The following is a 15,298-nucleotide window of genomic DNA, read 5'->3' on the forward strand; positions in this document are numbered from 1 at the left end:
TGGGAATATCTTGTTTCTAGAGTCCAGTTAGGGTGTCCCCAAAGCCTCTGCCATCTTCCATTACAGAAGAGAAGCAGCCTGGATCACAGCTGCTCATGGGGGCTCCCCTAGGAAAGTTTCATATATCAACTTCTAGAGGGGTCACTTCTTCCTAAATGGGATAAGCTATTCCAGTCTATATAGGAGAAATTCTTCCCAGAGCCAGATGGAAGAAGATGGGGCCAGGTTTCTGGTGACTAATCGGATATCAGCACCAGCCTGGCAGCTCCGTAGCCCTAGCGCCTGCTCTTCAACTTTAGCTGATAATGAAATTTTAAAAAGTACAAGACCTTTTTTTTTTTTTAGCAATTTATGTTTTCCTTTTCTTTCTCTGGCTAATTCAGTCTTAACTGGTCAGTACAGAGCTGCATGTAGGTTATTTGGAGCCTTGAACAGGCGCATATGCTTACTGACAGCCTCCCACCTCACAGATAGTGATGCTTTCAAAGAAAGGTGAGAATAATTTCTTTACACATTACGTGTGTTCAACACTAGCCCTAGTACAGTGACCTAGCATGTGGTTGTATTTAGTCCAGCTCTGGCAGCAAAGGTTTGATGAGAGCCCCTAGGCCCACCAGCCTCTCTCTACCTGAGAAGGTGGACTGTTGGGATCTGGTGCAGCTGCAGAGGCAGGTACAGGCAGCACGGAACCAAAAATGGAGCGGCTGGAAGAGAAGAGATCTGAAAGACAAGGTCAGAGGCCTTATGAGCTCCACATGCTCATCGTTGCCTTGAATAAGGTCCAAATGAACCCAGCACTGTATCATACCCACCTCACCCAGAGGAGTGCCCTTACCAAAGGCAACCCGCCACCGGCAACAACTTTGCAGAAAGCAGCCCTCCAATCAGAACCACACATGCTGGTGCCTAGTCTGACTATCAGTCCTGGCATTTCACGCGTTCTTAAACGATGGCAGGAGATCAAGGACCAGTTCTAACTTGGCCAGAAAAAGTTCTGGGTGATAGCTGTGTTGTCAGCGCCCTCTGCTGCCTAGAGGGAGAACTGCTTACAGCCATGGCGAAACCTGAGGCTACAGGCCAGAATGCTGACCTCCTCCGAGGGAGAACAATGTCCCAGAAAATCTTCCCAGACCTTACAGCTATTACAAAGAACACAGAACATAGTTTTCATAGAATTTGAGTCCTCCCTCCTTGCCGATTTTAGCAGTTCTCTCTATGAAAGAAAAACACAAATCTGCTTCACTCCGGACAAAAGGAGATCCCAGTTGCCTAGGCTCTCTCTGCCCCACGTCCTCACCCTGGAAAGGTTCGAATGTGTCCATGAAGTCCAGGTTGGGCTGCAAAGGAATCAGTCCCGGCTGAATCATATCTGCATTTCCCAGATGTGCTACAAGAATCAGAAAGGAAAGAGAGGAATAATTCTGCCGTCTCAGACAGAGCCTTGAGACATAACAAGGCCCTGAACAGGTCTTCCTGGACCTACTCATGTTCCAGATTCTTCCAAGGTGAACTGTAGGCAGTGGCTGGGATTCCTACCTTCGTGTGGGCTCGTAGCCATTCTCCAACTTCAGAAGGCAGGAAAGAGAGTTATTACAGGACAGGTAAACTGAGTATCAGAGAATCGACATCCTTAAGAAGTCATGAAGAACTAAGCAGAGATCCACTGTGTTCTAATTTTTAATCTGTGGGCTCTTCCATGAGGGGTTTAAAACCAAATGCCCCTGGGTTCGATTCCCAGTGCCTGCCCATGCAAATAAATAAATAAATAAATAATATAAAACCAAATGCCCAAGACTAAAAGTCATGTCCCGGGATGCTTCTAATCTTTAGAGTCAATCAAATGGCCTTGCTACCTAGACCCATGTTCAGAAATAGAAAATATCATCTTAATTCAGGCCAAACCCCAACACTGGTACCAGGGACTAACAACTTCCCCTGTCTTAATGTGTAGTCCCAACCCCACTAAATGCAGGTGGCCCTCAAATGTCAAATGGGGCTGATCAATCCTTATCCCTTTTACTGCCATCCCTAAATGAGTGACAGAAGGCAGGTCAGGGACAGTCCTGCAGCAAAGCCTTGCTCAGAGGGGCCTTGTAAAGAAGGAAAGCCATGGGATCTTCAAATTCAAAGGACCTGGGTGTCACTTACCTATTTCCCGTGGGTTGGGCCAGGCCACTGGTTGGTGTGAAGAGAGCGTAGAGAAGAGGGTGTCGCTGAACTCTGACATGAGCATGTCCGTGTCCAGCAGTGGGTCCTCCTCCATGGGGACGGGGGTCTTCCATCCATCCCCATGCTTGTGCCAGTACAGCATATCGTCATCCTACCCCAACAGAGGACGATCAGCAATGGGGCTCAGCGCTCTCACTTACACATGCTAGGTAACGGCATGCTACAGGGCTGCTTCATGAAAACGGGAGCAAGTGGTAGGGATAGAAATGCAGGAAAAATAAACCATTCACACAGGGGAAAGAACTATTTCCTTAGCCATTCACTAGATCCTTTGTGTGGAAGGGAGGTGCTTGGTCACCCAAGTCACTGCTCTTTCTAGTCAAAGGAGGGCTAGCATGGCTTCCCCAAAGCTCACTCACCTGGGCCAGGCTAGAGAGGTCCTCATCCTTGTGCTGCTGTAGCTGCAGGGAAAAGGAGAGCAGGACAAGGTGGTCACCAAAGGCCCCAGGAGGGGACGAGGCCCCCAGGAGTGAGTGAACTCTAGATATCACCTAGCCCTCTCCTATCTGCAAGGCCAGTAGGGAGAGGGATCCCGCTCGCTGTCATGCCCAGGCAGATGCCTGGCACGAAGCGGATGCTCAACCAGTGTCTGCGGAATAAACAACCCCAGGTGGCATGTGGGGAAACTGAGGGCATGAACATATGACTAAAGAAGGCCCATCACTTGGGAGTAGTGGATCCCTGGTTTTCCTATTTGATTCTCCTAGCCCCAAACAGGCAGCTCGAGAGCCCATATCATCTGGGTGGCAGGTTCTGAATCCGGGACTCTATTCCTTCCCTCCCCCAGAGGGGCTTCCTGAACATAATCTTTTTGGAGCGAAAGCCAAATACTCTTTTCTTGAAGTAGGTTCTCCACTTGTGATATTCTCTGATCACAATCTCAATCCGGCTTTTCCAGTATTTCCCTTCTGTGGTAATTGCCTAGAACAGAGATGCAGGTCAGGATAAATAAAACAAAAATAAAAACAAAAACAAAAAAACTCAGTTTCTTGGTTGATTAGCAAAACACTATTTGAACAAAGTACCTGACAACAGAAGTCAGCCTCAGGCCATCCAGCTAAGAAAACTGTATCATGTATTTACAATTTCATTCATAGAGTCTGCCCATCTTTTCTGTGCTATATCTGGCCCTCCAACTAAAAATGTGCTTTGATTTCAAAACCTGAGGAATGCAAGGGGAGCATTTTTTTATCCTTCCAGTCCTAATAATCTGTACTGGAAGCACAGCTTCAGAGGGGAATGCTTGGGCAGGGGAAGGAGAGAACTGCCCCATTCCAGCCTTTGAAGAACCCTATAAAAACTCAGAGATAGCCCCAAACACCCTTTTCCAGTAGCCTCTGCCACACTTTCAAAGTGTAAAAAATAAAGGCCAGTCACAGAAGTTGCAGGTGGAAAGTGACCTCAAAGAGCACTTAATTCCATTATGTGAGACATCAATCTCTTTCACAATATCCTTTAGGCATCTGCTTGAAGAGTTCTAATTTAAGCTCAATTTTACACTATTACTATTATTTTTAAAGAAAGTCCCATATATCATATCACTTCACCCACAAATGGTTCAGTGTGTGTCTCTAACAGGAAAGAATCTTTTTTAAAAAACAAACAAACATAATTACAATAATTATTATCATACGGACAAAATTATATCACTTAATATTGCTTAATACCAGATCGTGTTCGACTGCCTCAAAACCGTCTTTAATTAGATTACTTTTAAATTTTTTTTCCCCTTTTTATCGTAAAAGTAAGATACACGTAAACAAAATTAAAGCAGTGTAGAAGAGGAGGAAGTAAAAATAGTTTCCCCTCCTCTGGTACCCAACTCCAATCCCATCCCCAGAAGTGCCTACTGTTAAAGAACAATTTCCATGTATTCTTCTAGACATTTCCATGGGTGTATATTCACATAATGCACACTTCAAATTTTTACTAATATAAAGAAACTAAAAAGATTATTTTTAATTTACTATTTCTTTGATATCTTTTCATTTCAGTATATAAAGATCTTGAGATCATTCTTTAATTGTTAAAAATGTCTGCTTTATAATGAGCCAGAATCCTTCCCGGTGACTTCTAGAAGAAATACTGGTTTTATGTGAAAGTGGAGGGTAAGTCCCAGTTAGAGAACCCCTCAGCTCCAGGTCAGCTCTGTCTAAGAAGGGAGAACCTCTGGGGCTGTGGGGGTTAGAGCTAGTGTGCCTCCAGCCCCACTTCTCAAGGCCAGGCCACCTGAAAGAAGTGCAGTCCAGAAGCCCCTCAGCAAGCCCAGCTTGCACTCCTAGCCTTTGCTGAGCCGTTAGCCCCTGAACTGAAAGCGGTTTTCCTTCCCCAGCCACGCATCCCTTGCAAAGTACCTCTGGCCGGCGATGCTCATCCACATCCACAGAGCCATCTAATGGGGTGACAAAGTGGCACACAGGATTCTTGCGCTTCTCCAAATCTGGATGGAAAGAGGGTGAGACATCATCACTAAAGCCAAGAACCCTAACGGAGCTTGAAGGGTCTTTCCTTCTCCTTCCCTTGGAAAACAGGAAAGACTTCAGGGAAATAAAGGAGGCTCAGGTTAAAGGAAAAGGATTTGTAACGCACAGGCAACTTACAAGAAAACATTGGGAAATGTCTTCAACAGGATTTTATAGGAGGCAATGGATTTTAAAAATATGTATTTTTATTGAGATAACTTCACATACCATATCAGTCCATCCAAAGTATACAATCAATGGTTTACAACATCATTACATAGTTGTGTATTCATCACCATGATCATTTTTAGAATATTTGCACCACTCTACCAAAAGAAATAAAGAAAAACCCATACATACCATACCCTTTACCCCTCCTCAATGACCACTAGTATTGCAATCTACCCAATTTTTTTTTATCCCTTATCCCCACCTATTATATATTTATTTTTTGTCCTTATTATTTTACTCATCTGTCTATACCCTGGATAAAGGGAACACTAGCCACAAGTTTTCACAATTACACAGTCGCACTGCAAATGCTATACTGTTATATAATCTTTTCAAGAATCAAGGCTACTGGAATACAATTCAACAGCTTCAGGTACTTCCCTCTAGCCACTCCAATACATCATAAACTAAAAAGGGATATCTCTGTAATACATAAGAATAACCTCCAGGGTAACCTCTTGATGTTTGAACTTTCTCTCAGCCACTGAAACTTTGTTTTGTCTCACTTCTTTCTTCTCCTTTTTGGTCAAGAAGGCTATCTCCATCCCATAATGCTAGGTTCCAGTTAATCCCTGGGAGTCACATCCCACATTGCCAGGGAGATTTACACCCCGTAGAGTTATGATCCACATAGTTGGGAGGGCAGTGAGTTCACTTGCCAAGTTGGCTCAGAGAGAGAGAGGCCACATCTGAGCAACAGAAGAGGTTCTCTGGGGATGACTCTTAGACATAATTATAAGTAGGCTTAGCTTCTTCTTTACAGGAGTAAGTTTCATAGGGGTGAGCTCCAAGAGGGAGGGCTCAGCCTATTGAACTGGCTGTCCCTGCTGTTTGTGAGAATATCAGAGTCCCCCAGATGGGGAAGTTTACTATTTCCTCCTATCTCACCAGTCCTCCAAGGGGACTTGGCAAATACTTCTCTGCCCAAATTACTGTGGGATGTATTGGGCATCTCACCAACTTGTACAAACCAAGAAGGTCTCATTCCCTATCCCAGATTCCACAAATTATGGTATTTGAATAAACTGACCATACAAATTAAATTAGATAATAAGGTAATAGATTTTCAAACCTTACACCAAAAGTGCAAACAACAAAAGAAAAACTAGATAAGACAGACTTCAAAACTAAAAACTTCTAAGAATTAAGAATGGGCTTCCTTTGGGGGAAAAGGAACTAGGATCCAGTTGGTGCAGTTTTATAGCTTATCCCTATTTAAAATTTTCCATTTAAAGTTGTTCTTTTAAATAAATAATGTAGACCTGTGGCTTTTTATAAAAAAAAGAAAAATTTCTGTGCACCCAAAGACATTATCAAGAAAGTGAAGACAACCTACAGAATGGAAAAAAGATATTTGGAAACCACATATGTGATAAGGGTTTAATATCTAGAACACACAAAGAATTCCTACAATTCAACAACAACAACAAAATTTTAAACTGGGCCAAGACTATGCATAGCCATTTCTCCAAAGAAGGTATTTAAATGGCCACAAGTATATGAAAAGATGTTCAACATCTTAAGCCATTAAAAAATGCAAATTAAAACTACGAGATACCACTTCACATCCACTAGGAAGGCTATTATTTAAAAAAAGGAAAATTACAAGTATTGGTGAGGATATGGGAAAATAGGAACCCTCGTACATTGTTGGTGGCAATGTAAAATGGTGCAGCCACTGTGGAAAACAGTTTGGGGGTTCCTCAGAAAGTTAAACATAGAATTACTATTCCTGGTATATACCCAGGTATATACCCCAAAGAATTGAAAGCAGGACTTGAACAGATAATTGTATACCAATGTGCACTGCAGCATTATTCAAAATAGCCAAAAGGTGGAAGCAATCCAAGTATCCAGTGATAAAGGGATTTAAAAAAAGTTGTAAGCCCATTCAAAGGAGTACTATACAACCATAAAAAAAGAAGGAAATGCTATTCCATGCCACAACACGGATGAACTTTCAAAACATGGTGCTGAAGGGAGAGGGAGGGGCCGAGATGGCGGCTTAGCAATATGCGCATTTTAGTTCGTCCTCTAGAACAACTACTAAATAACCAGAAATAGTACAGAACAGCTCCCGGAGCCATGATAGTTACCGGACACACAGCGTACCCCAGTCTGGACCAGCTGGACCAGCTGTGAGTCTCCCCAGAACCGCTGAGTTCCCCAAGCCACAGCGGCCGGTGCCCCTCCCCCACAGGCGGCTTCCCAGAGGGAAAGGAAAGACACTCTAACAGTAGCAGGGACTGAGTCCAACCAAACACCAATTGTGGCATTAATAAACAAATTCTGACTACTAAAAATAGGCCCCCAGCTCAGGCGAACCTGGTCAAGGTGGAGGTCGCTTATTGGGCTAACCGAAAAAGAGGAAAGGGGACAAAAGGGAGGTTTTGTGGCTGCTTCTACGGAGGCTTGGCTGCCTCTGGATTCGGCCGCGGGAATACTCGGGCTGCAAACTGCCCCAGGCATAGGCAGAAAGGGACTGCTTTCCGGGCTGTCTCCCGCCTGTGCCTTCCCCAGGGGAGGGGTGAAGCCCAACTCAAGTGGAATCCCTCTCTCAAGGAATTCAGAACCCAGGGCTTGGCAATTTGAAGCCATTAAAAACCAGCCTACAACCTCTCCTCTGTCTTCACCACGCCCCCAGCAGGCAGAGCCTTCCAAACTTCAAGGTGCCAAAATATCTTTTGCTGGTGGGACCCGCAGGCAGACAAGCGCCACATACTGGGCAGGATAAGAAAAACAGAGCCCAGAGACTTCACAGGAAAGTGTTTCAACCTGCTGGGTCTCACCCTCAGGGAAAACTGATGCAGGTAACTCCTTCCCCCTGATAGGAAGCCAGTTTAGTCCGGGAAAACCTGGCTGGAGTCTATAATACCTACGTAGACCCTCCTAAGGGTGGGGAGGGAAAAGGCACCTTACAAGCAGGGCAAGAAAACATGATGCTAAGTAAAGGAAGCCAGACACAAAAAGACAGATATTGTGTGATTTATTTTATATTAAATACTTAGAATAAGCAAATTCATAGACACAGAAAGCGGAATAGAGGTTACGGGGGGTGGGGTAGGGGAGAAGAATGGGGAATTACTGCTTAATTGGTATGAATTTTGGTTTGGGATGATGAAAATAGTCTGGAAATAGTGGTGAAAATTACACAGTATTGTCAATGTACTAAATGTCAAAGAATTATCCACTTAAAGTGGCTTAAATGATTTTTATGCTCTGTAATTTTTTTTACCACAATTGAATAAATATAATTATTACTCAAAAAAAAAGTCTGGGGGGAAGGAGGACAAGCTGACAGGGAGGATTTGTGTAGAGGAAGTAGGTGGCAGCAAGTGGAGGGACAAGAAAGCACCAGAAATGATGTAAGTACACAGTTACTCACTACAGTACTGTCTGAAACAACGAAAGATTTCAGATAAACACCTATCAATAGGAGATTGGTTAAGTACTACACAGTATATCCATCCACACAATGGAATATTATGCAGCTGTACAAGCAGGTGAAAATGCTGACGACAAACTGCTAGGAAAAGCTCCACAAGGTACAATGAATGGAAAAGGTGCAGAGCAGTGTCTTATGCTATATTTTGGGCAAAAGAAATGGGGGCAAGGTATAAGTATCTATTTCTGTTTGCTGGCATAGGCATAAAATTCTGGAAGGGGAAAGAAATGAGAAACTAAAATGATGGTTACCTGTGTGTCTGGAGAATAGGGGAGGGGGTGGGAGCTTGTTACTATACAGCACAGTGTTTTAGTACCTGGGGGTGGCAGGCAACAGAGAACCGGTACGAGTTTCTTTTACTTTTTATTTTGAGAAATTTTAAAATACATAAAAGCAAAAAGAATAGTGAAATGAATTTAAAAATACATGGGCAAGAAAGGGAGTATGACTTATCAAGGGACATGCCAACCTCCCACAGGATGCCCCAAGCAGGCTTTTCTTCTGAAGTCGCTGGGTCTATCAACACCCAGGGAGGAGGGTAGGCCTGTGCCTGCACCTTCTCAGACTGCAGAAAATGGAAACTGGTCCCTAATGCTTCAAATGTCACCTTTCTGCTACATACTTCCTGACACCCCTGAAAAGAACTCATAATCCCTCTCTCCTCTAAGAGCACAGGCCTCTATTCTAACACCGAGCACTGTGTATTGTGATCACCTGTCTAACACATCTGTCCTCTCCAGGCTATAAGCATCTTCACCGCAGAGGTGACCAAGTGACCTACAGCATCTGATGGCTGACCAGTATCCAGAGCACCTTTCCCTTGGTTTTCCTTTATCCTCAGAAAGAGTCTTCTTTTTAAAACACAATGTTCTAAGAGCAGGAAACAGGCCGCTGGGACTCCTGGTGGTATAACTCTGGGGTGTCTGACACCACCTGCCACCCAGCAAGGTCTTGGGGCCTCTTGTAGTCTCCCCCTCCTCGGCTCAAGTAACACTTACACTGCATATACCATGCCCGCCAGATGGCGTTATTGAGTCGGATCTTGTCTCTCCACTGGAGCTTCAGGCCCTTGAAATTCTTCCACTTTGGAGACACCAACTTCCCACTGAAAGGCAAGACAAAGAAGCAAACTCAGCGATTCCTTTTTTTTTTTTAATTGTGAAAAATAACACATGTACAAAATAGCAATAAATTTCTAACAACACAGCAACAATTAGTTGTAGAACAGATTTCAAGTTTGGTATGGATTACAATTCCACCATTTTAGGTTTCTCCAAGATACTGGAGACTAAAAGAAATATCAGTATAATAATTCAGCAGTCATACTCATTTGTTAAATCCTATCTTCTCTGTTATAACTCCACCTTCTACTTTGATCTTTCTCCCAATCTACAGGGGCAATTCCTCTTAAAATTAAATGGAATTCAGGGTGCATGGGTGTTCAGTGGTAGAATGCTCACCTTCCATACAGGAGACCTGGGTTTGATTCCCAGACCATGCAACACTCCCCCCACCCCCCCAAAAAAAGTAATTTAAGAATGCTGTCCAACTATTTGGCCCCCAAACTTTCCCAAATCCATTACCAGCTACTGGCTAAGTGTAAGAGACTATCCGAGTCCTTCCTCCAGCTCTGGGGTTTGCTTCAAAGTGATGCAGGGCACGGAGGGTGTAAAGCAGTGGGGAGCAGGGGTGGCGATGGTATGGGGGGAGGAGGAATGGAACTGACTGTCAGTTGATAACTGCTGGAATGGGGTGATGGCACATGGGGTTCACTGTATTATTCTGTCTACTTTTGCATATCTTTAAAACTTCCCATAATCAAAAGTTTACAAGAAATCTATTGGCCACAGAATAAAAAGCAAAGTCTTTTAACCTGGTCTCAACCCACCTCCTTTGTCACCAGTTTCCATGAGGCATCCACAGTCCAGGCATCCCAAGGTCCCACTGGCCTTAGAACCTGTCAGGCCCTCATGCCTCACTCCTCTGCACACAGTTCTTACTCCTCAAGGGACTCCTGCCACCCCTGGCCACCTGTCATCCTTCAAGATGGTGCTCAAATGCCTTGTCCTCTGAGCAAGCACTGGCCTCTTAAGGGGAGCTCTGATTCCTTCAGGGTTCCCTCAGTGCTATTCAAATCAATGGGACAGCACCCAGCAACGCTCTAAAGGGCAACTGTCTGTACTCGTACACTCCCTCCATTAGACTGTGACCTTCTCCAGGGCAAGGCCCTCTAGGTGTCACTCAGCTCTAAGCACTTAGCACAGAGCAGGACACACAGAAGGGTCTCATTTAACAGCTCTCCATTGAATGAGCTAAAGAGGCCTTACAAACCAAGCTAACAGCAGACTCCCCAGGGCAGCAGTCTTCTCAGACAGTCTGGTTTTCCAAGTGCTATGCCAGGAGCCACGTCTGAGAAGCAGGCATAGAGTTTCTCTTTTTTAGATGACTTTGAGATGGGCAAGGTACTGTTCTGGTCCCAAGGGAATCCTACCCGACCACAGCACTGCCCCTTCTCCAAACCCACCCAGAGAGCCCATGTGACAAGCACTGATGTGTCAACAGTCACAACAGCTGGAATCTTCAAGGGGTCGCCCAAGCAATAAACATTAAGTGAATCCAAAAATTTGGTTTCTAAAACAAAGCTCCTGGCTGTGCACCTCGTAAAAACTCATGCCTCTCCCACTGAACCTAGCAACAAAGCCTAGATTTGGATTAAACAGGCCCGCAAGGCAGAAGGCAGTGATCCCTAGCAAGACAACCTCACAGCAGATCCTTTTAGAAAATGAGGGACACACAGACACAGCAGCCTGAGCGCAAATGGTCAGAGGTTTCACAGAAGCTATACACCTTCTTTCCCTTCGCAGTGGGCACTTGTCCCCAGCCCAAACACACTTCCAGCCATCGCCATGTTGAACAACTTCTGCCTATGTTTAACAGCCAGGAGCTGTGATGTTTTAGAGGCTCTGATGCACAATCACCGGCTAGCTAGTCACCTACCTTCTGGCACACCAGTTTCCTAGGTAAAACCAGAATAATACCATCTTCCTCGGACTGTTTTAATAGGCAAATCTAAAGCAAAATATAATTATCTAGATGTATTACCAAAACTCCTGACTAAAAAATATACTGTGGTAACATATATTACAACAAATATTTTCCCTTTATAACCACTTTCATATATACAGTTCAGTGATTTTAATTGCATATTGCGCTAACACTCCCACCAGCCATTACCGAACTTTTACACCACCTGAAAAAGAAACCACACACCCATTAGGCAACAACTCCCCATTCCCCGCCCCACCAGCACCCCGCCATCCTGTCCATGGTAACCTCTAATCTACTTTCTGTTTTTGCAGACTTGTTTATCCTAGGTACTCCATACACGTGAAATCATACAATCTCTGTTGTTTTGTGTCTGGCTTATTTCACTCACCATATCTTCAAGGTTTATCCAATTGTGTATGTACCAGAATTTCATTCCTTTTTATGGCTGAATAATATTCCATTGTATGGATAGACCACATTTTGTTTATTCATTCATGTGATGACTATTGTGAATAAAATGCATGATACTTCACACCTCCTACTGACATAACTATCCCTTTATTTTCTGTTTGCCACCACTGCTGTCGACCAGCTCCATCTCATTCCCAGCAGGCCCTAGATCTGGGTGAAGGTCAGCCCTGTGTGTCACTTGGAATCCTAAGCAGCTGCAGAATCATTTGCTTCTTAAGCTTTCTGGAGGCAGAGACTGGGTCTCATTTACTTACTCAATAAGTGTTAAGTGCCTACTCTGTGCTGCGCAGTAAGGTAAGAAGTGAGGAAAGGATGGATGAGGCAGATGCGTCCCTGCCCTCTCGGAGCCTACAGCAGGCTGAGGTGTGAGTCCTACCAAGGTACCGAGTGTCACAAAGATGAGCAGAGGGCTGTGGGAGCACTCAACAGGCATAACTAGTCCAATCTGAGCAGGAAGAAGAGGCTTTCTGGAGGAAGTGACATTTAAGCTAAAATCTTTAGGATAAGGAAACCTTAACTACGCCAAGGAGAGGAGGAAAGAACCATGCTTTTTCTTCTTGGTAGCCCCAGGTTAAGTAAGACTGTGCCTGGCCAAGGCAGTGAAAACCACCCAGCATGGCCGCAGCTGGAGGGGGAACTGTTCTAGGCAAGGCTAAAGAGTAGACAAAAGTCAAATCATGTTGGGCCTTAAAGGCCATGACAAAGAGCTTGGTCTTCATTCTAAGAGCAAAGAGAAGCTATTGAAAGGTTTTAAGCCATGGAACAAGTGATGGAATACGAAGTGCAGTTTTTTTAAAAAGATTATTCTCATTAAAAAAATCAAAAGATTTTCTTTTCTGTTTTCATTTTATTTCTTTTTTCTATTGTCTTTTTATTTCTATTTCTGAATTGATGCAAATGTTCTAAGAAAGGATGAATATGCAACTAAGTGATGATATTGTGAATTACTGATTATATGTTTTATTTGGTTTGTTAAATTTCTTTTAATTAATAAATAAATTTTTAAAAAATTAAAAGAAAAATTGCATACACATAGCAGAGAAAAAAGTAATATCCAGACTATATAAAGAATCTCTGCCCATCAATAAGAAAAAGACAAGTGTTGTAGAAAAATGAGTCAAGGGATGAATAAGCAATTCTTAGAAGAAAAAATATAGATAGCCAAACAACATGAAAAAATAGGCTCATTTTCACAATAATTCCCAAATTTCCTAATCATCATAGTGATACAAATTAAAACAAGATACAGTTTTCATTATGTTAACAAACATTTAAAAATTCGAAAGCGCAAGGCACTGGCAGTGGTGTGGGTAAATGCCTCACACTGTTGGGAGCAGGGTAAATGGGATGGTCACAGCACAGGGGACGTGGGTGCTACCTATGACTCACCACACGTGAGAACACACCGGCAGCCTGGATAATTACAACACACGCAGAGAGCGCAACAGAATAAGCAGAAAAGTCCAAAAATCTGGGAATCTAAAAGTAGCATTTCAAATCAGTGAGGTAAAGCTGGATTGTTTAACAAATGATGCCAGCTACAAAAGTACTAGAAAACACAGGGCTGGAGAAGGCACAAAACTCAGAAGTCACAAAGGGATATACACACACACACATAAGAATAGTCTTTGTGGCACTGTTTATAGCAGTTAAAAACTGGAAACAACCTAAATAGTCAAGCACTGGCTGATTACACATGATACCGCCACACAATAGCATTGTATGCAGCTGTTAGTACCAATGTGGAAACAGAGAGCAGATTTGTGGTTGCCAGGAGCTGGGGGGCAGGGAAAAATGGGGAGTGACTGCTAAAGGTACAGGGTTTCTTTCTTGAATGATGAAAATGTTCTGGAATTTGTGGTGATGGTTGCACAACTTGTGAATATAAAAGCCACTGAAGTATATGCTTTAAAAGAGTGATTGCTATGTTAATTACATCTCAATTTTTTAAAAAAGAATGAGGAAACACATACTAACATATTTCAGCACCTGTTAAGGAACAAGAAAGCAAAGTATGAAACAGTGGATGCACAAATAGAGACTGTATACAGTATAACTGTGGGCTCCTGTTTGCATAGAATGTAATTTGGAACGATACACAAGAAACAAGTTAGCAGCAGTCACACCTCTAGGAAGAAGAGGAATTGAGTGGCTAGGGACCAGATTAGGAAGGAAAATTTACTTTTCATGGTACATGCCTTTGCACTTTTTGAATCTTATTTATATGCATGTATTACCTATTCAAAAAATTAAAATACAAAAACACTATGACCAGAAATTGCAGTTCTCAGTATCTACTCATACGTACAAAGAGAAATGAATAATGAAATTTAAAATATTATAAATTATTACTTATAATAGCAAAAAACTGGAAATAATCTAGTGGCCTATCAATGGAGAAATGATTAGGTAAACTATAGTACCATGTACCATGGGAAACTGTAACAATTAAAAAAAAGAGAGAGTAATAGTGTTAAGGGAAAAACGGGGTAGCAAGTTGTTGAACATTATGTGCAGGTTGAGGCATTAGTGTAAAAAGCCACTAAATAAAGCAAATGAACACATATGCAGATGTATATCAAAGGTCAGGAGGGAACCAGGCCTGAGGGAGGAGGGGCAGGAAGGGCTTTTTTTTTAGCCTGTTTGTATATATTACAGGAATGTATTGATATATTACACGAATGAATTATATACATAAAAAGAGACTGTTCCTGCTGCCATGCAGGGGGAGGAAAGAGCTCCAACTCTTCACATAAACAATGGTGTCATCAGCTGTAGCCCCAGAGTGTATTAGTCCCACATCCGAACAAAGCGAACTGTCTTTCCCCCTACCTGCAAGATCTTTCAGCAACTTAATGTCTAGCCAGGCAGATGGTTTGGGTGGGGGGTGGGAAATACTTTTTCCATCTTATTACTTACTTATGGGGAAAAAAAGCAAACTTTATAATCAACACACCTTCCTTATACTGAAGCCCAGAATTCAAAGGCCACTTTCTCTGTGTGTGCCACAGTATCAGAATCCTGGCTGCATACTTTCTACAAGCAAGGATGGCTGGAGAGCACAAAAGCAGGAGAAGTGATATAATGGGAAATAAGGGTTCCTGGGAAGAGAATAACCCTTGGCATCTCAGAATGGGCAGTTAAAAACTAACCACTGGGACGGGCCACGGTGGCTCAGCAGGTTAGAGTGCTTGCCTGTCATGCCGGAGACCTGGGTTCGGTTCCCAGTGCCTGCCCATGTAAAAAAAAAAAATCTAACCACTGGGTTTATAATCCAATCTTATTTCTGCTTTGTTACTTAAGAAACAGGATGGGTAGGGATGTAAATAGTAAGACCATTTTCCTAGAGAGGTCAGATTAAACCAACAGAAAATTAAACCCTATAGGCTAGAAACCAAATCAGACAGCATTC

At 43.1% G+C, this 15,298-nt stretch overlaps 1 protein-coding gene across 2 annotated transcripts in view; it reads right to left on the minus strand.

Moving 5' to 3' along the window:
- MLXIP (MLX interacting protein) overlaps positions 1 to 15,298 on the minus strand; it is a 97,998-nt gene that overhangs the window by 11,348 nt on the left and 71,352 nt on the right. For both annotated transcript variants that reach the window (XM_077159743.1, XM_077159745.1), the window contains exons 2-8: positions 9,366 to 9,472; positions 4,584 to 4,669; positions 3,061 to 3,150; positions 2,589 to 2,630; positions 2,149 to 2,320; positions 1,298 to 1,387; positions 629 to 720 (exon numbers count right to left, since the gene is read on the minus strand). In XM_077159743.1, the coding sequence (XP_077015858.1) occupies positions 629 to 720; positions 1,298 to 1,387; positions 2,149 to 2,320; positions 2,589 to 2,630; positions 3,061 to 3,150; positions 4,584 to 4,669; positions 9,366 to 9,472 (679 nt within the window). The remainder of the gene's footprint in view (positions 1 to 628; positions 721 to 1,297; positions 1,388 to 2,148; positions 2,321 to 2,588; positions 2,631 to 3,060; positions 3,151 to 4,583; positions 4,670 to 9,365; positions 9,473 to 15,298) is intronic.

The sequence above is a fragment of the Tamandua tetradactyla genome, chromosome 5, assembly GCF_023851605.1.
Source record: "Tamandua tetradactyla isolate mTamTet1 chromosome 5, mTamTet1.pri, whole genome shotgun sequence".
NCBI lineage: Eukaryota > Metazoa > Chordata > Mammalia > Pilosa > Myrmecophagidae > Tamandua > Tamandua tetradactyla.